This window comes from Gopherus flavomarginatus, chromosome 13, assembly GCF_025201925.1.
Source record: "Gopherus flavomarginatus isolate rGopFla2 chromosome 13, rGopFla2.mat.asm, whole genome shotgun sequence".
Classification (NCBI taxonomy): domain Eukaryota; kingdom Metazoa; phylum Chordata; order Testudines; family Testudinidae; genus Gopherus; species Gopherus flavomarginatus.
This window is the reverse complement of record NC_066629.1, coordinates 23,035,247-23,061,088: the sequence shown is the minus strand read 5'-3', so window position 1 is coordinate 23,061,088 and position 25,842 is coordinate 23,035,247. Positions and strand designations below refer to the sequence as shown.

Here is a 25,842-nt window from a genome sequence, read left to right as displayed (position 1 = left end):
TCTGAATTTAACATCAAGTTGCTGACTTGAGAAGTTGGAACATGTTTAATTGTCATGCCATCTGACAGCAAGACTTAAGTGATGCTGCCTCAGTAGGATTTCATACTCTACACTTGCTCCAAGGTATAGAATTACTAATCCATGCAAGAACAAAGCTATAGATATGTACTGTCTTTTGTAAAGGAGAGTACATGTGTCTAAAAGGGGAAGGAAACAGATCCCACAGAAAGATATGTAAAATCTTAGTTTGTTTGCTTTAAACCATTGATTCTTAGATTCTAACCCACGAAAAGTCCAACAAAAAAACTTCCGACTGGACCAATGGACTTGTCTCCTAACACTCAGGGGGGATGGGAAAGAATGGAGTAGGGGGGACAGCTAATGAATGAGATGTGAAAGAGCTCCCCTCCTGTCACTTCCCTCTGATGCAGCTAACACTTCAAAAGAAAGAAAAAGGGAAAAAAGAAAAACAAGAAAACCCACAACACTACAATACTTGTGGAGCCTACATCTGCATTTAAATGAGAACATCTTAAAGACAAGAACAGGCTCAAAGGCTGTCCACAAGAAAGGCTTCCTTGCCAAGCTGCAGCATATAAGCCCTCGTTGCCTGCTTGCAAGGAGCAACCATTACCATTTACATTTCTGGGGAAAATATGAATCTGTTCCTTATATTTGGGCTTTAATAGAGAGATTACTTGTTGAATTTCATATTCAGAACTGTAACCAATTGCAGCTATTGCCAATGGAATAGCATAAACTTCCATTATTTTTCTTTCCTCCCATTATAAATAATAATTTCATGCAGATGCAATTTCATAAGTGAAATTGAGCTTTTGGACTATTGCACAGTAATAAATGGGATTTTGATCTCTCTGGATGTGTTTCCTCTGTGTATCTGAATCTAAAATAAGTTTTCTAGGAAATTAGTTTACCTCATGAACTCTAGTTTTATGGCTGCCACTGCAGACACAATCATCTGGTTTATCACAAATCATTGGTTAAAAGATAGTTCCATTTCTTGGGGTTTGAACCTGTGCAGTTAGCTGTCTGACATCTGTATTCTGTACATCTGAACTACTTGTGTGGGGCATTGTATCATGTTTTGGTACTTCGCAGTTTGACAACAGGTTGTGCCTTTGCTAAGTGAAGTTTACTTCAGCCTGATAGGATGCTGCTGAAGAATTGGCTGAGCTTCCTGAAAGGTGGTAAACTGAACTAGAACAGCTCCTTTCTAACATTTTGAAACACTACCTTGTGAGCTATAGAACACATTCATAAACCTGCAGACATTTGCTTTCTTCATGAAATGGGGATATGGTTGCATTTTTGGTTAGCATACCATTGATTTGGCTGTGTGATTCATTGACCACTGGCTGTCTCTAAAAAGTGTGGCTAGAACTATGGTGGTGGTGTTGGCAAAGTTTTTTTTTGAAAAGTATGAAGAATAAAAATGGATTGTTGATTCCAAACCTAGTGCAGGGGGAGGACTGTAGGTTGACACAGGCGCTAGGTTTCTGTGCCATCTTGATTCTCTCTCCAAGTATGCAGAGCTTTCCATTCAAAGACATAAAGTAGATTTAAATTCTTTGGGATTTTTTATCCTTGTAGCAAAATGTTTTGTCTTAAGTTACTTGGAGGTTTTGAGAGTAGAGTTGCGCAAAGAAACTTTTCAATGAATGGATGATGCTTGCATCCCTCAGGCAGTCTGTTAATGGTATCGTGCAAGAACAAGGAGATTCTACCCATCCTCAAGTTCAAGAGAGGGCAGAAAAGTTTGGAAATCTGGAGAAGCTTTGGGCAGGAAATAGGAGAACCCTATTTGAATTGAAAGTGGAGGGGTTTGGGTGAGATGGGAGAAGATGATCCAGAATTGATTTTAGCTATAATGACTTAGTGCATTGTAACACATAGGGCTTGTCTACATCAGAAAGTTGCAGCGCTGGTGAGGGAGTTACAGCGCTGCAACTTAGGAGGTGTACACATCTGCAGGGCACCACCAGCGCTGCAACTCCCTGTTTGCAGCGCTGGCCGTACTCCCGTTTTGTCTCGGGTGTAGAGGATCCAGCGCTGGTGATCCAGCGCTGGTAATCAAGTATAGTCACTTACCAGCGCTTTTCTTGACCTCCGTGGAATAAGCAGGTATCCCAGCATACCTGAGGAAGCCTCCGGTAATCAAGCTGGTCTCCTTCCCCGGCTTGCTCTCGCGTTCCCCGAACCCCGAGCAAGCAGGTCTCCGTCCCTGCGGTTTGCAGGGTGGTTCCGGGAACGCGAGAGCAAACCGGGGAAGGAGACCAGCTTCGCCGCGGTTTGCTCTCGCGTTCCGCGAACCCCCCTGCAAACCGCAGGGAAGGAGACCTGCTTGTTCGGGGGTTCGGGGAACGAGAGAGCAAACCGGGGAAGGAGACCAGCTTCGCCGCGGTTTGCTCTCGCGTTCTCCGAACCACCCTGCAAACCGCAGGGAAGGAGACCTGCTTGCTCGGCGGTTCGGGGAACGCGAGAGCAAACCGGGGAAGGAGACCAGCTTCGCCGCGGTTTGCTCTCGCGTTCCCCGAACAAGCAGGTCTCCTTCCCTGCGGTTTGCAGGGTGGTTCGCGGAACGCGAGAGCAAACCGCGGCGAAGCTGGTCTCCTTTCCCGGTTTGCTCTCGCGTTCCCCGAACCCGAGCAAGCAGGTCTCCTTCCCTCCGGTTTGCAGGGTGGTTCGCGGAACGCGAGAGCAAACCGCGGCGAAGCTGGTCTCCTTTCCCGGTTTGCTCTCGCGTTCCCCGAACCCGAGCAAGCAGGTCTCCTTCCCTCCGGTTTGCAGGGTGGTTCGCGGAACGCGAGAGCAAACCGCGGCGAAGCTGGTCTCCTTTCCCGGTTTGCTCTCGCGTTCCCCGAAACCCCTTGAAGCCGCCCAACAGCGCTGCAGTGTGGCCACATCTAACACCACTTGCAGCGCTGGTTGCTGTAAGTGTGGCCACTCTGCAGCGCTTGCCCTATACAGCTGTACAAATACAGCTGTAACAACCAGCGCTGCAAAATTTTAGATGTAGACATGGCCGTCACTACTACTCCATTGTGGTATGGTTCCAACTGTAATCCAGAGGGTAAGTGGCCTAAAATAGGTATAATGAGGAGTGTTGCTGTTAAGAGATAATACAAGTGTCAGAGGTCAAATCTTGCTATTATAATTCAGAGATCACCACAAAGGAATACCATTTGTTAACTAGATATGCTATTGTCCTTTATCCTTGCAGATCCTCTGAGGAAGTGCTGAACTCCCTAGTCTAGTCTCTCATTTAATCTTTTTAAACATTGGCTCTTCAGCGGTTGTATAATTAAGCATTTTAAATGTCCAAATCCAGCAGAAATGAACTGGTGATGTATTTTTTTCTCTTCACCACAGAAAGAGCAAAGTGACCTGTTAAAAGTGATCTAAACATCAGGATCAGAATATCAGGATCTGAGTTTGTTATTCCAGGCAAAGCCAACACAACATTGTGGTTAGAATACTGGGTTGTTCAGGAGTCATTAAAAGCTGATGTCCTGTGTAGGCTTCAGATATCTCATGTCCTTATGCATAAACATAATGCGTGAGACAAAGTTCTTTCACCTCCATCATTTCACAGTATTTTGTGTGTAATATGTTACGGGAGTTGTTGCCCTGTACCCCAATGGAGAGTTGCATTTCAGTGTTGCTGTTTATACAGTTCATTGGATTGCTTTAGGAGACTGTGAATTGAAAGGGTGCATGCATGTATAGGGTTAAATGTATTTAATATGCGTTTCTCCAGAAAGTTTATTTTATTGCAGATATGTAAAATTAAAGGCATTAGCCTGTTTAAGCTTTTGTAGTCTTTTGAAACACAACTTAGGAAGCTATAATTAAACACTCAGTGGGGCTATCTGTAGCTTTTATTTTTGAGTGCTTTTTTCCAACCGCACTAAAACACATGCATTGTAGGTGTTAAGGTTTTGAATGCTGTATGTAAAGACTAACTTTGAACTAGTAAACAGTCACTTTTTAGCCAGGGAACTGCAATTAAACTAAGATTTCTTACAACTATGAAAATTGGTGACCACAATGAAAAGGGGGTTGTATAAAAAGGGAATAGAAATATCAAGTGTTACGCTTGTTAAATGTCTCCCCTTCAAGTCTTGTCCGGCACAAAAAACGAGCACATGACCAGAAGGAACAAATGCAGAACAAATTGTTACTAACTGCTTTCTATAACTGTGCAAAGAATGGAACAATGAATATTCAACTTAAAACGTATCTTCTGTGAAAACTTTACAAGAAAGCGGAGAGGGTGTTTTGAGCTATACCTTTTCTTGATAGCAGGTTTATTGCATCTGATTAACATGCCAGATCCTCTTTTTTTTTCCCATTGGTGCCTTAATGAATCAATCCACAAAATCAGTGCAATGCTAGCTAACTCCTTCAAAATGGTATAACATGGGCATATAATCTGCTGGTTCTAAGGCCATGGCTTCACTACAAGGTTTCTAGCAACACGGCTATACCGCTAAAGCTGCGCCGCTAAAAGGCGCGTAGTGTAGCTGCTGTTGTCCTGCCGACAAAGAACTTCCACCCCCCAAGAGCGACAGCGGCTTTGTTAGCAGGAGACTGCTTCTGCCGACAGTGTTGTTCCCACTGGCACTTTTCATCATTAAAACTTTTGTCTTTCGGGGGGCTGTGTGTGTTTTTTTTAACACTCCTGAACGACAAAAGTTTTGCTGACAAAGTGCCAGTGTAGACAAACCCTTAAATGTCTGTCTTGGTGGATAGTAGTAGTAATACAGCAGCCTGTGCAAGTACTTCTAATTTTAAAGATCAGTGGCTCAACATTACTCTGGAGGTGACTTTTGCTGTTGAGTCAGTAGTAGTTAAATGGAATGTCATTCACTTCCTGCTCTGGAAGCTTTGTTGAAAGTAGTTCCGTCGTATCTATTTTTAAAACTGATTACTGTGTGCAGAGGACTCTGAAGCTGCCACTGAGTTACAAATGTCATCTCAGGCTCTCTTTAAGCATTCCTAGTCAGCATTTGTGTGTACGGGTCAGTTATATTAACCCCTAAGAGCACAGTTGTTGGCTGACACAGTGGTAGGGGATGGCGTACTGCTATTTTTTCTATTTTATTTAAAAAAAAAAAATCTTCCTGGAATTCTCTGCATCCATTTATCTGAGTCAGACTGACACTTACTATCTGGCATATAAGCAGTAAAATCTGATAGGGTATGAGCTATGCGATAGCCTCTCATTTTGGTGGCATCTGTAAAGTGCATTTCACACCCTTGCATATTTAGAGGTTTAAAAAAAGCCATATCAAATGTTTGACTCCTTAAATTGTTAATATCAAGTTGCAACATAGCTTAATTCCTAAAAATAAATATATATATATATATTTCAGACTAACTTTTCTATACTTGTCCAAACATATTAGGGTCTTGAACCCACAAGTGTTAACAGAGGACTGGAAGTTAAGGAGATGTGAATTCTGTTTTTCTCCTTGTGTAACTTGAGTCAAGTCACTTAACCTCTGTGTGCCTCAGTTTCCCCTAGCTATAGAAGAAAAACACTTACCTTACTGAGGTGTTATAAAGCTCAGCTGCTGCAGTTAGGGTTTTTTTTTAAAAAATGTTGGGTCCTCTGATAAGTTTCTGTAATTGCAAAGTATTTATTAAACATTTGGGGAGAAAGCAAAGTTTTACTAACATAAATCTTCAATACTCTGTTCTTATCACAGGAAAATGCAATTAAGTCTTAATTTTTCTGTAAAGAGTAGCTTTCTCTCAAGCAGTGGCAGATCAAAGCGGTCAACTGATCCACCAACTATGACTGCTTAAAATTGCTGTGCATGATATTAAGCACAGCAGAGTATGAGTTAATATCATATGTAGGCAGTGTTTACAGCATCCAAAAAGATAGAGTACTTCTTGGATGTGGCAGTTCTAAACTTGAGTGTGTGCTGCTGCATACCCGTATTACTTGCTGAGACTTCTTTGTATAAATGCCATCTAGTGTTCATTGTGTGGCGCTGATCTAAATCCCTTGAGAACTGCAGGGTTTCTTGCATTACTTGCCAGAAGTAACTCGTACTCTTGAGGAATGAACATGCAATTAGGAATTGAAGAGAGTTGTGATTGTATTCAACCACTAACTTGCTGTGTGGCCTTTGCCAGGTCACTTCATCTCTGCCTCAGCTTTCCCATCTGTAAAATGGGAAAAACACCACCGTGTCTCACCGGAGTATTGAGGATAAGTTAACTATTAGTTCTTTGGACATGTAAAGTGATGAATAAATTCTTACCAAGGAAAACTGTGAAAGAACAGGCAAGAACTTCTCAACCAGTGAAATAATTACCAATGAACTTGAACCTGACCTATTCTTCTGTGGAAGCAGGGAAAATGTCACACGTTCAGTACTTGTATAGCAGTGTTTCACAACTGAGCAGGAGTCTCTGGGCTGCAAGAAACTGTTTAAAATACAAATCTTTAGTGATACTGGGGAATAGCACAATCCATGGGAAGTGCTGTTTCCTTTTTGTCTGGCTAAGTGTTCTGCTTTTCTAGCCATCCTTTTTGATGATGGACCCTTGTACTGTGTAAACAAAATGCTTGCAGGAAGGAAATCAGCTAGATGGGCTGTCCCCAGTGCGTATATCCAAGTCTTCCTCATAATATAAATAAGGAGCCAATAAAGGTTTGTTTTAGAATTGCATCAGATTTGTTTTTCAAGAACCTTCGTTGCCTTTAAAAATACATTAAAGAACTTGGTTTTTAGAGCTCAGACTCTTCCAGCATGTTGTCAGGCTTCTTTTCTTCACCTTTTATTAGAGTAAAAATGAATTCTTCTCAAGTCTCATTTCTTCTTTTCTGGAGCTTTTTCAAAAGCACCTCTTTGCTCATTGCTTCTAATTTGTTGTCATGAGTCACCTTTCCAGGTCATGCCCCTTTTTAATGTTCCACTTAAAATATGGAGCCTCCCCTTTCCCTTTCAGTTTTGTATAGAGAGGAGTTGTACAATAACTTGGTTTTACTCCTCACAATTGTTTCCCTCCAGAGAACCACACTCTCAGGTCAGAATTATTGACTTATGATCTCTGCGAGCCTTAAACTTGGTTGCCAATTTCAGGAAATGACTTTAAAGAGCATTTTATCCTAAAATATGTTGTAATTATGATGTTAATCAAGTTATTTTTAGTTTGACAGCCAGCGTTGTTGTTGTTGTAAGTACATATTCAATTTTTATGTGAACATAAACATTGCTACATGTGAAAATGCACTCTGTTTATTGAAGCTCCTGAACTTGGTAAGTATTTTAATGACCCTTGGTGGGTACTCAGACTGCAATTTTCAGAGGTGCTGAGAACTCTCAACCCAAGTGTCCCTCAGTGTAGGCTGCAGGTGCTTAAGCACTTCTGAAAATCAGGCTGTAAGCAACTGTTTAGTCTACAAGAAAATTTCAAAAAGGAGAAATGAAGAGCTCTGGAATTGCCTAACCTTATGCTAAAAGAACCATCAGTACTTGTGGCACCTTAGAGACGAACACATTTATTTGAGCATAAGCTTTCATGGGCTAAAGTCCACTTCATCGGATGCATGCAGTGGAAAATACAGTAGGAAGATGTGCATATATACACAGAGAACATGAAAAAATAGGTGTTGCCATACCAACTCTGAGACTAATCAACTAAGGTGCTTAACCTTATACTGCATCCTTTAACTCCTTTCATGCTGCAGGAACTTTGGTGCACTTTCAATGCAGTAAGCTTCCCAGGATGATAGTAATGTATGCCCACTTCAAACTATTATAGCATTATTGCTATGCGTAGCAGTGCCAACTGTATAAATCGTCCTCTGGAACAGTCTTCCTGATTCAGACTGCTGCACAGAAACATAATGTTACACCAGTGCCAGGCTCTTGTTAGCATTGAGGAAGTATTGGAATAAATTAGCAAGAGGATAGTGATATCCTAGTTTTAGGAAGGTTTGTATAAAAGGCAGTTTATGAACTGCAGCAGTCATTGGCTATTTGTGCAGAGAGGTGGGGTTTTTTTTGTAACTCTGGAATTTAAATAAGCGTAAAATGTAACTTTAAAGAACTACTTAGATTAAAGTCTGCCTCTATTGACTGTTCTGCAAGACTGAGCTCTTATAGTGGAAAAGTGCTTTCATCCAACAAACAGGAAACCGGAAAGGACCAGCCTGCTACAGGTCAGAGGGGACCAGCATCGGAAAACCAAACTGGGAGACGCTGAGGCCCATAGAGAGGCCACTGTGAAGGATTTCAGTAGGACTGGAAGTACTTGATTGACCTGTTGACTTCCTGTGAGACATGTGGAGCAGAAACAATCATTAAGTGGGAAGGAAGTAGCATAACCATAGGGGAGGGGGAGGAGAAGGAGAATCAAGCAAAGTATCTGTTCAGTCTTCAAAACCTTCCACGGGGCTTAAAACTGGCTCAGCACATATTAGTTGTCTGACTTACTCAGTTATCTGATCGAACTGTAGTTCAGTATGCTATTTCTTTTTAGTCTCTCTACAAAAGTTACTTGAGGCTGCCCCCTGGGAGAGTGGACGCTATTAAAGGGAACAAAGCTAAAAGCACAATTCACACTGCAGCTACCCAGCCTGCATTTAGTAATACTTAAGTGTAATTATACGCATTATTAAACTATCTTTAAACATTCTGCTCATACCTAAAGAATAGAGGCTCCAGGCTACAGCTGCAGAAGTTTATTAGCTAATAAAATACTTGGAGTTTTTTTAGTAAGTGCAGAAGTTATTAGTTCTTTGAATCTTCTTTCAGTCTCTAGATTGCTTAATTTCCCAGCAGTCAACTGTTCTCTCTCCCTCTTTTTCTGTGTAAAATCTCACTAACAGAAGTATAGAGTCCTATCTAAATTGCAGACACTTCTGTTTGAACCTGATGGTAACCACTGAATAGAAGCATCATGCAAATTTACTTCTGAAGCTTTGTTTTACTGTTGCAACTGAATCTACTACGAGTAGTGGAGAGATATAACTTCTGCAATGTTAGCAGGCTTCGGGTGTGGTTTTCTAAAATGCCTAACTGAGTGAGATACCTAAATCCCATTGACTTTCAATGGGACTTAAACACTTTATTCGCTTAGGTGTTTTTGAAAATTGTACTCTTTATCAGCGGAATCAAAGTTGCTGCCCTCATTTCCATTTGTTTTGGATGAATATTTTGTATTTGGTTTTGTGTTTGAAGCAGCAGTGAGGGTGAGAGTTGCCAGTGTTACCAATACTAAAAATAAGTTATAACCATTACAACCAAATCTTTGATAGGCTGTAAACTGCTAACACATATTTGGGCCATTATTTCTTTACTAAGATGATGTAACTTTTAATTTCTTTCCGTAACTTCTTTGTGGAATTGCCAAGCGCTGGCAGTTGATATATTTCAGCAGTTGGTCACCACATATCAAAGAATGGCAAGTTTCAGTACGGTGTTCAGAGAAGCTGTTAGAAGGGCTCCCCCTCCCTTCTTTCATTTTGATGATTTAAATGATGCTTGTCTGAAAGTGACAATAACTTCAACTGCAGCTGAAATTATAAATCCCTAGACCTTGGTAGAATTGTTTTGGAAACAATTTGTAGATCAGCATTTGAGAGTAGAATTGAAAAGTGTTGAAACTTAACTTTGTTCAGCTCCAACGTCAGGATACTGTGTTCCTTTTCAAACATTCATAACCTTGCCTGCCAGCCACAGGGAGGTCAATAGTCTTTCAGGACATAAATTTTCCCCCAACCCTTCATAAACTGCAGTGTGTATGTCCTGAGTCATACTTACAAACTATGCTGCTTCAGAAGCAGAAATCTAACCTTACCAAGCTAGCTCAACTAATCATCTTGCTCAACTTTATGGTGTTACTTTCCTGGAAACTCTTTCCATCAGTGACGTGCAGTGAGGTGAGATACCACTTTTCCTGTTATGATTTACACTTCAACTTTACAAGAAGGTTCCCTGTATTTGCTGATGGTTTGAGTTAGTTTGGTCACTTCTTCCATGTCAGGCTGTGGCGAAACTGACCATGTTGTTGGTTCAGTTCTTCACTTTCCATTTGCTTTTATTTGTTCCGTTGGTTACATGCTCTTCTTCTTCAGTAGCTAGGCATATCCTCGATAAAATGCAGATTCACACTGAACAGTACAAGCACCCCTTTCCTCCACACGCTGCTCCTATGTATGATGTAAACAGACACGTCTTTAATCATGCATTTGTTTGATTAAAAAGATGCTGTGTACAATCTGAAGAAGATCAGTAAACTCAGTGGGCAGTCGGAGGGAACAGGTTACGTGACTGGGCCCCCTTAACTCATGTCCCATGTCTGATTACAGTCAATGTGTTTTTAGGGTCTGTCAACAAAAGAACTCGTCATGATCGTTAGTAGAGATCCAAATCCCAAACCATACTGTTCTTTATGGACTCAAACCAAGTCCATTGCCCCTGGTAGCATATAGGAAGGCATCTGGTTTACAGAGTCCAGCTATACTTAGTTCTTCTGGCCTGCTGTAGAAAGCATGAAAACTTATGTAGGAGTTTTCGTCTTTTTTTTTTTTTTACTCAATGGAAATGAGGAAATTTTTCAAAAGCACCTGAGCGATTTAGAAGCTTAAGTCCCAGGCACCTGAGTTACTTTGGTGCTTCTGAAAATTTTATACGTTGTGGGGGCTATGACGTACTTTTCATTATCTTTTGAGTACTTGTAACCTAACACTTTTACAGTTTCATGTATGTTGTTGAATACAGTAGGTGAAACTGTCAGACAGCTGAAAGGAGAAACACATTGCATTAAGTATCAGAGGGGTAGCCATGTTAGTCTGGATCTGTAAAAGCAGCAAAGAATCCTGTGGCACCTTATAGACTAACAGATGTTTTGGAGCATGAGCTTTCGTGGGTGAATACCCACTTCCTCAGATGCGTGCATTAAAAATCTTCAGAACTTTTTTTTTGTATATCACTTAATACTTGTAACTTGATTTCAATTATATGAAACTTCCATTGTTTACTTTGTTACAAACGTGATTCAACCAGTGAGCAGTATCTCATCAGTTAGTATCTTTATGTACTGCCACAACATTTGGCATATGTTCCAGACTTTCACTGACAATTTTCCTTTCTTAGAAATGCTGCCAGTAAAATTCTCACTTTTGCAGAGGCAGCCCGGCTTTCTAAAAATGCAGGGTTGAGTTACTGACACTGCTGAATGTTAATGTAAGTTCCCTGCACTTGCCCCGACTTCTGAAATCATACTGCACCACTAAAGCAAGATGCACACACTAACATTCTTCACTTTAATAAGTGAATCTGTGTTCCCCTCTATTTGTATGCTTGTTCAGGTATACTTTATCTGACCTCTGTACAATAAAGAAAACTATACAGAGACCTGCAAGTTTCTAGAACCATGTGGTCAGTGTATTTGTGCTACTTTAACATAACTCTTCGGTGTTGTAATATTAAATAAGACTGTAAACTTGTGAGACTACTATTAAAAAGAGAGCTGCTTCCTGCAGACCATCTGAGTGCGCCTTCTAGCTGGTACTTGTGTTCAGGCTGAGCATCTGCTGGGATCACACGTGAAAAAAGGTGGAAGAAAGTGGATTCCTTTAATCCCAAACTAGCATGTTCCATACATGTGCCAAACAACTTCATTGGCAAAGGCAGAAAATGAAATGTTTTGGAATGAGAACAGTACAAAGTGGCAAAAAATGACTCTTTCAAATAGGGGCTCAACATTTTTACTCTTTATGGCTATGTGGAAAGTGAAATACTCTTTCCAGACTTTACAAACCTCCAAAATATTGGGGATTAAAAAAAACAGGTGAGTGAATGTGGGGGTAATTCAGTGAGCACAGATTGGCTCCAGTTTGTGTTTGAATTCTGGGAATATTAGAGGAAAAGAAAACTCTAACTCATGTGTTGAAATCTTCTCATTCTAAATTTTGAGGCACAGGTTTGAAAATGATATTAGGTGGGAAAGTAAAGAAGTAACTGGCTCTCTTTACGGGCTGAAGCTGGAGTCCAGTTCTGAAGTTAGCCAGGATGGCAGAGCTTGCACTTGAATGAGTTTAGTTGGTCTAGGAGGGCAACATGAGCAGAGCTGGGACATCTGGCTGAAAACTATAGTTCCAATTTAGTGACCACAGATGGCATCATTCACAGAACTAATCAAAACAATGAGTATTAGAAATTAGTGAAGAAATAGCAGGTGCATCCGGTGTACATCCAAACTAACACTGCATTCAGGGATGTATTACCCTACAATAATGTCTTTAAAGATAACATGTTTAAAAAATTGTTCCATGTGAGTGAATCCCACTCCCACGGTGGTTCAGTAGTCAAGGCATTTTTAGTGCTGAGGTGGAGGAGCTTGTTGTGCCACCTACTGTGGTGGCTAAGCAGCTCTTCTGCTACTGAAACCCACTGATCGTTAGTGATCTGTCTATATTATCTTTAGAAAAAGCATTAATCAAAGCAGCACTCTCTCTGTTCTTTCTGACACCAGCATTCATGCCAGTAGTTCTTTACTGTCTCCCATGTGGAGGGGGACAGAAACTACTGGAATTCCCCCATTCCTAGTCTGAAGCTCTGTCCTTCCCAACACTCGGTGGTGGGGAGGAGGAAGAGAAAAGGTGCCTTCCTGCATAAAGGGTGGGTGAGGGAAGAAAGCAAATAAACACACCTTCCATCCAGGAGCAGAGAGCCATCTCTCATGTTTCTATTGTGCCATCACAATCAGTTTCTTCTAGGCTCTTGCTCTCAGCCAGGAAGAGTGTTATTTTGACTCCTGTGGGGGTTGGAGGAGAGGGTGTGCTGTCCTATAAAACTTATGACTTTGGTGGTAAGTCTGTGCCTAAGTTTAGTTTTGCCTAACTAAAAAGTAGGATCCCTTACAGGCAACATGGTGTAAGGACTTGAGCACAAGACATGAAGTCAAGGCCTATTGAATGCTAATCCTGCTATGCCACCTGACTTGCTGGGTAGCCTTGGGCAAGTCTCTTAACCTCTTTCTTCTAACTACAAAACGAAGCTTAAAATACTCCCCTACCTCAGAAAGGTAGTGAGTGTTAGTTCATTAGTTAATGTTTATCCAGCACTTCCAGAACATAAATCTCTTTAAGTGCTATGTGTTGGACAAAATGTGCTGAGAACTATAAATGCATGTTTGAAAAGTCCCCTGTTTGGGAGCATTTTTCAATCGGAGGATAGTGTTTCTGGATTCCTTCAAGCTACTTCTGCATCTGTCTGACTTACCCACAAACAGTGTAAAGTCACATTTTTCTTTTTAAAAAGAAACTGCTTTTGTAATTGTTTGCAGGCGTAACCTGACAAAATTGTCCCTGATATTCAGCCATATGCTGGCGGAACTGAAAGGCATTTTCCCAAGTGGCCTATTCCAAGGAGATACGTTCCGGATCACCAAGGCAGATGCTGCAGAGTTCTGGAGAAAAGCTTTTGGGGAAAAGTAAGTTTCTAAATGTGCTTAATATGAGAGATGCAAGAACAAGATTCATAGGTGCACTGTTTTTAAATGTGACTTCTGATTTATGGAGTATGATGATCTTTTGTCAAATTAACCATAAAATTAGTGATGGGGGAAAGACCTATTAGATCATCTAGTCTATTCTCCATGGTCCAGTGCAGGATTGTTCCCTACGTTACATTTTCCAGTTCCTTGTCCAGTCTTTATTTAAATATGTCAAGTGATGGGACTTTCCCCACTTTCTCTGGGGGATTAATTTTACTGTTCTGAAGTTTCCCTTGACATTCAGCTTCAACTTTCCCTTTCTTAATTAATCCCATAACTTCCAGACATCCTAAATAATTCCTCTTTCTTCCTGCCTGCAAATGGTTATCGTGTTTCCCACATTAGTTGTCTGTTAGCCAGGCTGTTCATATTAAGTTCTTTTAGCTTTTCCTTCAATTAGTCTTTCCAGTCTCCTAATCCTTTTTTTCTTTCTGATAATATTTTAGCATTTATGTATTGCTTGTCTTGCTCAGTTTGCAAAATGGCCAAGTTAAGATGGAATAAAGGAGAAAGTTAAGTGTAATGTATATTTAGGTACAGGCCAATGAAATGTCAGGTTTATTTTTTAAATCTAATAAAACACTGACTGTATTAATTTTAGAAATAACTATATTAGAGGAGAAGGCTTAATGGAATGGGACAGTGACTTCTGACTAAGACACACCATGTAAACAGTGTGATTAGTACATCACATATAATAAATTAATAGATTAACAGTTGGGAGTCAAAAAATGAAACCAGTTGGACTTGAGCAAGAGATAGGAGTCTGAAAATTGGGTAAGCTCTTCTCAGGGATCTTTTTATAGGCTTCCACTATGTATTTCTAAAGGAAAAAACACTCAGTTATATAGAAGGTTCAAGTTTTGGTCTCCATCTGCAGTCAGGCAAATCATCTCTCTAGATACCTGTGTGCTGTCGTTTGACTATCTAGGTCTCTGCTCCAGGGAGACTTAAATTAACTCTTCCTGTACCTGCTTCTGAAAGATGAAATGGATCAAATGATGACATCATATAGCAAGTGCTGCATGTGCTGTTTTTCAGTGTGAACTGTCGGCTGCACAGGCGTTAAAGGGATGGGGGGAAGGGAGATCAGAGCTGGGCTTGCAATTCCAAGATTTTACTTGGTGCAGAGCAGTGAACGGAAAGATGGCTGTTTGGCTGCTGTTTGCTGGTGATGCAGGGAAGTTTCTCCCTCATGCTTGACAAGAGTAATTTTCTCTGAGTTCAGTTGGATTTGTCTTTCTTTCCTTTTGTAACTGGGGGTGCCTGTGTGTGTATATATAATATATAGAGTGTAACACTGTGGCATTGCATGACGATGTTTCTGAGCTCCTTTCACACTTGTCGATTTTTCCCCTCCTCCTCCTCCCCCACCAGGACTATTGTTCCATGGAAGACCTTCCGCCAGGCCTTGCATGAGGTGCATCCAATCAGTTCAGGACTAGAGGCCATGGCCCTGAAGTCGACTATTGACTTGACATGCAATGACTACATTTCAGTGTTTGAATTTGATATCTTTACCCGACTCTTCCAGGTAAGGGCAGAGGAACGTGAGTCACTTGAAACACATTTGAAATATATGTAGCCTACTGCGTAGACCTTCATACTAGAGTAAGCCAGGCCTTAAATAACGCTGTTAATATTAGACTGAGTTTTCTTTTCCCCTTTAAGATTTAGAGCTCTGCTGTTTGGTAGCGTTGTGTGATATTTCTTGCCAAAGGGAGGGGGCGGGGGGAAGCTTTCCAAAAATAAATTGTAATTGTAGCACACTTTCAATATCCCTCTTGGAATCAATTTTTTCCAACTTTAAACGTCAGTTTTAAACTGAAGTTCTGACAAACTTCCGTGAGCCAGGAAATGTGAAGCTCACTCTATCAGTCCATCCCTAACTCTCCCTTGTGCCCTTCTATTGTTGGATTTTTTTTCTATGGGGGTATATTTAGGTCAGAATGACACTATGGAACTTCAGATTTCTTGGCTCTTGAGTTGCCACAACCACAATGTTGTATAAACATATTGTGTTTTCTATACGAAATAAACATCTGTATTGTTGAATGGAATCAATATTAATTTTGGGTGAAAACCTAAAAAAAAAGAGTCACCAGTAGTATTTGGATAAAGAGTGTAGCTTCTGATGGTGCAATTGGATATTTACAAGAACAAACCTTTACTACTTTGGCTCTAACATGATTTTTCCCATGTGATAGGGTGGATTGTAATTAAGATGTTTAACTGAAAAATTCCCATATGCAGCCTTGTAGTGCAGCTGCTCACACTGTGTACTTCTTTCTACTCTAGTATGTGAAAAGTGGGTTAGGAGGAGTTATAGTTATTAGTATTGGAAACTGCTAAGCTTATTCTCTTGACTTTGTGTACATTAATCACACTTAGCATTTGTATATTGCTTTATCCATTCACAGCATTGTACAGACAATATTCTCACCACACCTGTGTGAGATTAGGTCATTAGGTATCACTCTCCATATTTTACAGACAGAGAAGTTAAGTCACTTTCCTGAGGCCAGGCAGCATGTCAGTGGCAGAGCCGAGTCATAGTTTCTAGTTAGTAATTCTTTGCTTAATCTTCTGGATTCCTGTCTCTATCCCTGTCTCACCTCTCAGTTTCCCAAGAATGGTTGTGGGAGTGGTAGCCATTCCTGGGCTGCCTTCCTTGTGAGCAGAATTGCTAATCCCTTGGTATTTGTTAAAGGTATATTGACTGGGATTTCTTTCCCAAGGGTGTTCTGACTACTACGTTGATAAATGTCTCAGTGGGTTCTTCCCCGGTTTTTTTCCTACCTGTTAAACGTTCTGAGTTATCTATTCTTCCTCACCTTTAAGGATGCCTATCCTTCCACTTATCTAAAGGGGATGCGGAAAATGTTCTTTGATTTTGTGTTTTGGTCTGGTAGCTAGTTGAACTGAGTACACAGAGTTGCACAGTTTGCTTTCTGCGAGTGCTAGTAGAGAACAGCAATATTTATACCTCATTCCTTCCCCGCCACTCCCCTTCCCCCCCCCCCCCCCCCGAATGGCCACCAATCGTAGCCTTGCACGGGCAGACTAGAAAACTGTTATCCCCAAGCATCGTGATACTTTCTGTTGTTCCATCGCCGTACAGGCAACTCCACTGTAGCATCTCTGACTGAATTATCATGGAGGTTTGGGGGAAAGGGGTTCTTGGGATGCCAAGACTTGGCTAAGGGCATTTTTCCTGTGTGGTTAAGGGGAAAGGGCCAATGTCTCTACGACTGAAACACCTTGCTTTCTATGTTTCTGGCTTTCACTGCTTCCTTTTTGTTGCTGCTACACTTTGCATGTTGGCAGGGTTTGTCACCCTCCTGTTGCTATTTAGTGTTGTCTCCATGGGGTGGTACTCAAATCCTATTGCTGCTTGATTGTAAATCGAAGTTTTAGCTCCTGCAATAAGAACTACAGTTTAGTGACGAACTGACCTCTTCAGATGAAGGACAATCATGTGCATGGGTACACCTTGGAAGTGCATGGTTAATGATATTTCTTATGTTGTTTCTTTAGCCATGGTCCTCTTTGCTCAGGAACTGGAATAGCCTAGCAGTGACTCATCCTGGTTACATGGCATTCCTAACTTACGATGAGGTGAAAGCACGGCTTCAGAAATTCATCCACAAACCTGGCAGGTTAGTGCTTGATAGCAGTTGCCTTTTTGAGGGCTCTTGCTAACTCCTCTAGTTAGTTACTTTTGCAGCACCTGCTGTGTCAGTGGAGGTTCGGCCTGACAGAAGGGCCTTACTCAGCGTTTTGCTGGTTGCTATTACAGTGCTCTGTAGTAGAGGAGAGGATTACTGCATCTTGCCTCTGGAGACTACTGGTTGCAAGCTCCTTTTAAAAATGAAGACCTTGTATAATCTTTTAAAAAACTTCAATTTGAAACCGCAAGCGAGTGTGAGGACACTCATCCTTATCACTGTGCGTTCTGTGTTTAATAGCATACACACACACATGAGTTTTTAGATGCTTCATTCACCTATATCAGACTGCAGGGTTCTCCCTTTGAGCTACAAGTGAGTAAAGTGGTAAAAGCTGGTAGAAATGCTCCAGCTACTTCAGCTCGTCTTTATCTTCCATCTTGAGATAGCTGGATGGAGGCTACCTACTTGGCATTTAACTTTTTTTGGTTGATCGAGCCCAGACTTGGAGTTTCTGTTCTTTTGTCTCTTTTTAGTTATATATTCCGATTGAGCTGTACGCGACTTGGTCAATGGGCCATTGGTTACGTCACTGCAGATGGGAACATCCTCCAGACTATCCCCCACAACAAACCTCTTTTTCAAGCGCTGATAGATGGCTTCAGGGAAGGCTTGTAAGTAACTTCGCCTCAGCCTGTAGCGTGTTGTGCTTGTTGAGTCTGCGGTGAGTGTACAAGGCACCCTGTTGCTGTGCATCCTATGATTTCGCTGTCTTAATCCTGTCACTGGTTAATGTACCTTTTGAAATGAGTGGGAAGATAGAACATATCTAGTGGATTCTGTCACGTGTCATTCTGTCTGGTGGCAAGTGCAGCGTTTTGCAGCACTCATACCATTGATAGTGACATTGTGTGGGTGGACATTGCGGAGTTCTTCCTCTTTATTTAAGCCTTGAATCAGCAAAGCCCTTTTTAAACATATTAGTTGTCTTGTTGAGATTGATGAAACTGCTCCCAAGCTTAATTGCTTTACTGAACTACCTTCTAAAAGAGGGGATTTGACTCTCGAGAATATTCATAGAGAGCTCCATTTTTTTCATTGCTCGTCTCTACTTCCTAGTTCCACTGTTGAAGGTACATGTCTGGCTTGTAGTTTCCTGTCAGCCTAGCCTCTTCTTCGATTTAACCCTATACTTATGTCACAAAAATTAGGATTATGAGTTATGACGTCAGTTTTCTTTCTTCGGGCGTTACAGTTTCATCATTAAGACATCACTGCAGGGTGGGTCTTATAAGAAGAGAAGATTGAGGGCTGGGAGTGCCATTTATTTAAAAAAAAACTAATCATTTGATGATTGGCAAAAGGGAAACCATGAAATCTGGTATATTAGGGGGCTTTCCCTGGTTTGAACGTTCTTTTTCAAAACAAAGGACCTTGGATTCCAAAAGAACTGAGATGCTCAATCTTTGCATGGTAAAGTGCCCCTATGAGGTGATACCAAGCTGAACCTATAGGCAGACTTTTCTTTTGTTGAGTGATCAGTGTTCAAGCATAGTTGACTTCTGCATTTTTAAAAAGAGATAAAATAGGGTTTTAGGAAGAAAGAAAGGTGCCTTTCTTTAAAACTTATGTTTTGTTTACTTGTTGCAGTTATTTATTTCCTGATGGTCGAAATCAGAATCCTGACCTGACGGGTTTATGTGAGCCTACACCTCAGGACCACATTAAAGTTACACAGGTGAGCAGGAGGATTCTGTCCTGTCAAACTAGCACCACTTCTTCCATTTTCAGGCCTCCTGTTCTGCTTAATACACTGGTTCCTCGTGTACAAAGCAGCTATATTAGATCTTGTAAGACACACAAAAATCTTTGAGTGGGTGGGTTGAGGAGGATAGATTGAAAATATCAAACAAAGCTTCATCTCCGTCTAGGGCTGATAAGTTTTGGGTTTCTTATTTAGAGTAATATGCTGGCAGAAGGACACACTAACTTGTATGTCTTTTTATCCCTGACCTGTGTGTCCTTAAATTGAACTTGAAGATCTATACTGAAAGGCTTCCTGGCTCTTTTAGGATAGCTTCAAGTCCATTTTTTTCAGAGCTTGACAGAAGTCTCTAGTACATAAAATTGCAATGTACCCTTTGCGAACATCTGTTTCTGTTGAGCTGTGGTTTGATGCTGTGATACTGATTTTTTTTTCCTCTGTGTGAATATTTGGGTGAATTTCCTGTAGTTTTGACTAATGAGGCACATTATATTCCAGAGTGAATTATCTCTGTTTTCCTTCCCTCAAGGAACAATATGAATTGTACTGCGAGATGGGTTCCACATTCCAGCTGTGTAAAATTTGTGCTGAAAATGACAAGGACGTGAAGATTGAGCCATGTGGACACCTGATGTGCACCTCCTGTCTCACTGCATGGCAGGTAGGGAATTGCCTCATTTGTGCACTCTTTTCGAACAAAGTTAGTCTGGGCCGGGGTGATTTAACTTTTCCTTCCTTCTTCTCAGAACTGTTTAGATCCTTATGGGTACTGATAATTTGGTAGTGGAGCTGAAAGTCTAGCTTGAAATTCATATCAATATATCTATTTAACCTATTGTAAAGGATGCTCGAGTCTTGTCCCCATAGGATGCAGACTTTGGACTCTGTTTTCAAAACTGGTTCTACTCACTAGACTCTCCTACCTTTTCCTCCTTGTTTGTGACATAGCAACTACTTGCCTTAAGAATGGTGTGTGTGGGAGGACTTTCAAAAATCTGTTTTTTTCTTTTACTCCAAATAAGGATCATGTTGTATTTATAGTGCAGTCTTAATTCCTGTTTCCCTCCTTCCCTCCACCAAAATACACCTGCTGAACAGAGATACTAAACTCCTTTGTTTGATGAGTTACTGTCCATTTTACTTGTTTCCATAACAGTGGTGGTTTTAATAGGTTTTTTCCTCTTCCCCACCACTCCTTTCAGGAATCGGAAGGTCAGGGCTGTCCTTTCTGCCGTTGTGAAATCAAAGGCACAGAGCCCATTGTAGTCGACCCATTTGATCCCAGAGGAGGAGGAGGATTGTTGCGGCAATGTGCAGAGGGAGCTCCCTCCCCAAACTATGATGATGATGAAGATGACAGAGCGGATGATTCCCTCTTCATGATGAAAGAATTGGCTGGTGCTAAGGTAAAGGCCCCGTTAGGCACATACAGCTGGATGTGGCAATAGACACAGAGTAAGCTGGTTTTTGTCTTGTTGACTGTGCACAAAGGAGTTGTTGAGCCCCAGAATGGAAACTGCCCTCTGTATTTCCAGATTGTGGGCGGTACAGAGATGGTAAGTGCCATACTATTGAAACTTAAGTTCAGCCAGATCTTACCAGTTCAGTCAGGTGGTGGTGTTCTACATACCAATATCTCTGATATTATATATGTTGTCCTGGCTTTGTCCAAGCCATTAGCAGAGCGACATAACTCAATTCATCTACTGAAATGCAAGAAGTATATTTATAATGCTTCTCTGCATGCTGAGTAATGCTGCTTTTGATTTATGATCTGTAATCAGCCTTATCAGCAGAAACTGAGTCATTTTCCTCAGGGCTTGAGTATAAGCAACCAGCTAGAGAAGGAGTTTTTCCAAGGTGCTGATGAATGAACTAAGTAGAGGGCAGTCTGTTTTGCTGAGCAAGTCAATTGGACTGTTGTCTTTGAATATGTTGTCTGATTAATCTGTGTAATAAAGGTCTGATGACTGCCTTCCATCAGTGCTGCTTCCTGCCAGAGAAATGTGTGCTAGTAAGGCATTCTTTCTGCACAGTGGAGTGGTTTTGTTGGCTCATTGCTGCCCGTTGCCCATCAGCAATTAGTTGTTCTGGTGCCTAGGGAAAAAGATTTTGAATCTGATTTTTTTAATAGTTTCACTTTATATAAAACAGGGCCTTCTAATAAAGAATCCTCTGTTCAGATTTAATGATAATCCACATTGATTCATCCCTGTTGCAAATTCTTTTGTAGTCAGCATTTGAAGTTCTAAGGCACCATTTTGGAGATGAGTGAAGTACAGCTTGTCATTTCTTGGGGTCAGAATACAGTTCCCTTGACATGACATGACATGACTCCCATTATAGTTTGCAGTAGGCAAGTGCTCCGGATGTGCCAGCAGCAGATGCTTACAAATTCTGTCAAGCTGTTCAAGGTTACCATGCTCTAGCCTGTATCATAAAGCAACTCTTATAAAGATAAGGAAAAAAGGAGTGACTGTTCTAATTTGTCAGGTGGTGAAACAGTTCTCCAAGGACAAGAAGGAAGGTTTTGACACCGCTCCTGGTGCACGCTAATGATTGCAGTAAGTGCCATCATGGCAAAGGGACAACTTGCACACCTCTATAATAACAATGCTCACTCACCGGGCTCTGCCGTTAAGATAGTGGAGCATGCCGCCTGGTGCAAATCCAGTACCAGTATTAAAGATAGTTGGTCCAACCAAACAATTTATAAGCCTTTTAGAGTGAGGTTTTTAGGTATGTGCTCATGTGACTGGGGGCCAGAGTTGGGCCTGTTGGTGATTCACAAGGTTTGTTCCAGACAAATGCTGCAATGCTATGAAACAAACATGACCTCTTATTGCATGCTTGGTGTTAATGTAGTAATTTCATTACAAGCTGCAGCAAGGGAACATGAGGTGCAGAGCTTGAAGGCAGGAGGGATGTGGTGCTTTAGATAGGATGGCTTCTCTATGGGTTGACACTTGTTCATTTTCTTAATTTTCTCTTTCCAGGTTGAGCGCCCTCCTTCTCCATTCTCTGTGGCTCCACAAGCCTCACTTCCCCCAGTACCCCCACGACTAGATCTTCTGCAGCAACGTGTATCCATCCCTTCTGGAGCTTCCAGCCCTGGGACCACTTCGAAGGTGAAGTCTTCTTTTCACACTCCTCCAAGGTCATTTATTGAGTTCAGGGGAGCTATGGGAAAAGTGATGGACTGTCCTGACTCTCTCTTCAGACTCTACCTTTTCTTCCTTCCTCTCCACAAGTCATCTCAGACCAGCTCTTTTCTTCCATCCAAGGAGGGCCCACAGTTCCCCCAGGAAGCAGTTTGTCCTTCTCGGTCTTCAACCAGTACACCTCTGACTACTCCACGTGGAGCTGCATTTATGGAACTGTTTATTCCAGCTAGTAGCCTAGCTATGCAAAGTTGGTTCTTGTATTCCCTTTACAGTTTTCCCCTGCTTTCCCAGTTTTTCCAGCAAGCATTTTTTTTCCAGAGAGAAAACTAAGGAAGGGGAAGGGAGTTAAAAGAAAGAGATGGTGATATTTCCTTAAGGACCAGTAGAAGGAGGAAACGCAGTATTGGTAACATTTCTAGATGGGGTGTAATGGTGGTGGTTGAGTTTTTTTGGAGTGGGTGGGAGAGGCTCTGGGTTGGTGCTGAAAGGTCAGGTGGGAAAATAACAAATCTTATTATTTCGTGCTTGATAAAAATTGACTTGTGAAATCAATCTGTACAAGAAGTTTGATGAAATAGTATGATTTCTGGTAGGGATCCTGTATCGTGCCGTGGTAGGCAGCAAGAAAGCAAACCTGGGACTTAGTGTATATTCCTAGCCATAAATGGTTAAATGTTGTATCTAAAGGTCTGTGGAGGATATAGCTGGGAGTTATTTCATGTTCTTCAGCTGCCCTAGAATTAATTTCATGTAAGAAGCCTCCTAACTGGGATATGTGCAGTGAGCTGGACTTCCTGCTTGTTAAGCTGTGGTTTTAAATGTCTGATGTTGTCTTACAGGCTGCTCCTGGTCCCCTCCATAAAGATAAACCTTTGCCGGTACCTCCAACACTCAGAGATCTCCCACCACCACCCCCACCAGACAGGCCATATTCCATTGGGGCAGAGAGTCGACCTCAGAGACGTCCTTTACCCTGTACACCAGGAGACTGTCCTTCCAGAGACAAATTACCCCCTGTACCCTCCAGCCGTCAGGGGGAGCCTTGGCCATTGCGGCCAGTTCCAAAAGCGCCATCTGTAGCTCTCAGTCCTAGTGACCCTTGGGCAGGAAGAGAGTTGACGAACCGGCACTCACTCCCATTCTCACTCCCATCTCAAATGGATTCCAGACCTGATGCTCCTAGGCATGGGAGTACTCTCAGCTTAGACGCCACAGCGGTAAGTAACAGAGTGTGGTGGCATCCTGCTTTCTAGTGCAGGACTGCTTCCTGTGAGTGAGTGAGACAGAATGCTGCTTGTGTGAGACTTCTCTGAAGTGATGAGAAAGCTGAGCTATCATTTTTGTTCACTTTTTTCATACAAATTCTAAGTGCTGGATCGAGAGCTGTGAGCAGTAAATCCTCCTGTGGGATGTCATTGCTCTGGGATTATGCATCACACCCAGCCCTGTCTGTAGGAGAGGAGACTTCAGTCTTTTGGCCTCTCTTTTGAGACAGCCAGGAAGGTGATCAGGTAGTGCTGGTTGTGGTGGGCTTTTTCTTTGTCCATTGACAGCTGGACTGAGCCCAGCTCGTTTTAAATGGTTGCTATCAGTTGGTAACAATTTACAGTCACTGTTTTCTTGGGATTTTTAACCAGTGATGATACTTTTATATTAGGAGGTAGTTTGGGGGAAATGCATGTTATTTTTATACATACACATATAAAAAAAAGAGACGTACCAAAGTCCTTGTTGAGTTTGGAGGCTGATACCCCCCCCCCCACACACCACCTGTAACACATTGTGATGCAGTATGTTTCAGTCCAGAAGAAATGCTTCCCAGAACATGTTACTTTCTTTCATTCTTTAACCCTTATCAGTTGCTTCCTCCAACTCCAAGCTTCTTCAGAGTTTGAAAGCCAGTGTACTTTTAGATATCAACAGGTTCTTTTGCAGGTGCAAGATTTCTTTAAACGGATGATTTGAAATGTCAAAGAAGCTCTCCTTTTTCAGACAAGAATTGGTGCTTCGGGTGATGGGACATGGATTTTGAATTTGCTGACAGTAGTGCTATTTCTAACCTATCGTTTTTTCTTTGCAGAACTTGAACAGTGGTCCCCCAACAGGCTCAGACTATGAGCACCCCAAAATAAAACCCTCTTCATCTGCCAATGCGATCTACTCTCTAGCGATCAGGTGCGTTACTTTCGAATGAAGGCTCTTTCCTTGTAGCAGAGATCATTCGTTTCAGGATTGCTGTAGAGAGTGCAGAAATGTACTTCTGGGTCTGTAGTCACATTTTGGTACCAGGGTTAGAATTTGACATTATATAGATGGCCTGAGTTTAGGATTCAAGCTCTGGATTCTTAAAAACATATGAACAAGAAAAAGTAAATCTCTCAGCAAGTATCCTTAGTCTAGATCTGTAACTGGTAATTTTGTGTGGTGATGGAATGGTAATTACTCAGAACTGTTGCCGTCTCAGACAACTGGTGTGCAGTGTCCTGTGCCTTAGAAACAGCAGTACATATGGTATGAGGGAGCATATATGTAGAGAGGCAGCATGAGGTTGAAATGTGAGGTCCTCCGGTGGCTAGGATATCTGTATGTCACTGTTACCATGCCCCTTGGACAAGACTTTTGCTAATGATTTCACCGGCAAGTCGGGTCTCACAATTATATAGCTCAGAATTCCAGTAAGCCAGGTTGTTGCTTCAGTCAGAATCAGTTTGGAAAGCCTTGCTTGAAGCTTTGGCTTTCAGCACTTGAGCTGGTGGGTACTATTTTGTTGTTGTTTGGATTAACTGCTTTTCAAACTGATTTTGTTGTTTGGATTAACGGTTGTTTGTTTTTATTTGAATTAACTATTTTCAAACTGATTGTGTGTGTTTGGGTTAACTGTTTTTCAAATGCTCTTGATCCTCTTCCTGCCCCCAGACCACTGCCTGTGCCAAAACTGCAACCCGGGGAACAGGCTGAAAGCGATGAGGATACTGAATACATGTCACCATCCTCTCTGCCTCTGGTGCCACCTGGTCCTGCCCTACAAAAAACAGAGATCAAACTGCCTTTGGAAATGACTCATGGTTTACGGTGAGACTACAGTTGTCTCTGCTGCATTTACAACCCCACCTGTCCAAGGAGGCTTGTTCATTTATTCTGGCTGAGGTTCTATTCCTGTGGTTTACCTGCTGTCTGTTTCCCACTGGTATTGACCAGATCCAGATTAGAGTAGTGGGGTTAATGAAATGTGAACATTGCTCTGGTCTCAGAATCCTTTATAGTGGAATCAGTTCACCCCTCCCTCAGGCCATTTTTGTTGCTGGTCCTTTCACACCAGCAGACATAGAAATGTGACATTCCATGTACAGCTTTGTTCCCTTACTTTCCAGTTACACCAGTTAAATTTTGATCTGTTATGTAGCAATGGAGACAATGTCAGAATGTGCATGAGAGCAAATATTCTCTGAAAGAAAGTAGGTAGCAGAGCTGTGCTTCATATCACGGCATGCATCTGAGAGGAATCGAAATAGCAGATTTTAGATGAGGAGGAAACTACTGTTGCATGTCTGAAGGGAACATTTTTTTCCCACCTTTCATACAGAGAGTTGGAGTGTGACCAGCCAAATAATATCTGTATGTATGAAGCTATGTACAACATTCAGTCCCAGGCAACATCTTCTGACTTGGAGACCACCAACACTTCTGGTGAGTGGGCATG

General features: G+C 41.7%; 1 protein-coding gene across 1 annotated transcript in view; it reads left to right on the top strand.

The window, feature by feature from the left end:
• The window catches only part of CBL (Cbl proto-oncogene), a 59,485-nt gene that overhangs the window by 20,965 nt on the left and 12,678 nt on the right, over positions 1-25,842 (top strand). The window contains exons 3-14 of the mRNA XM_050922049.1: positions 13,336-13,482; positions 14,923-15,079; positions 17,083-17,204; positions 17,750-17,887; positions 18,864-18,951; positions 19,508-19,639; positions 20,181-20,384; positions 21,975-22,106; positions 22,982-23,359; positions 24,223-24,317; positions 25,059-25,214; positions 25,726-25,829. Of these exons, the coding sequence (XP_050778006.1) occupies positions 13,336-13,482; positions 14,923-15,079; positions 17,083-17,204; positions 17,750-17,887; positions 18,864-18,951; positions 19,508-19,639; positions 20,181-20,384; positions 21,975-22,106; positions 22,982-23,359; positions 24,223-24,317; positions 25,059-25,214; positions 25,726-25,829 (1,853 nt within the window). The remainder of the gene's footprint in view (positions 1-13,335; positions 13,483-14,922; positions 15,080-17,082; positions 17,205-17,749; positions 17,888-18,863; positions 18,952-19,507; positions 19,640-20,180; positions 20,385-21,974; positions 22,107-22,981; positions 23,360-24,222; positions 24,318-25,058; positions 25,215-25,725; positions 25,830-25,842) is intronic.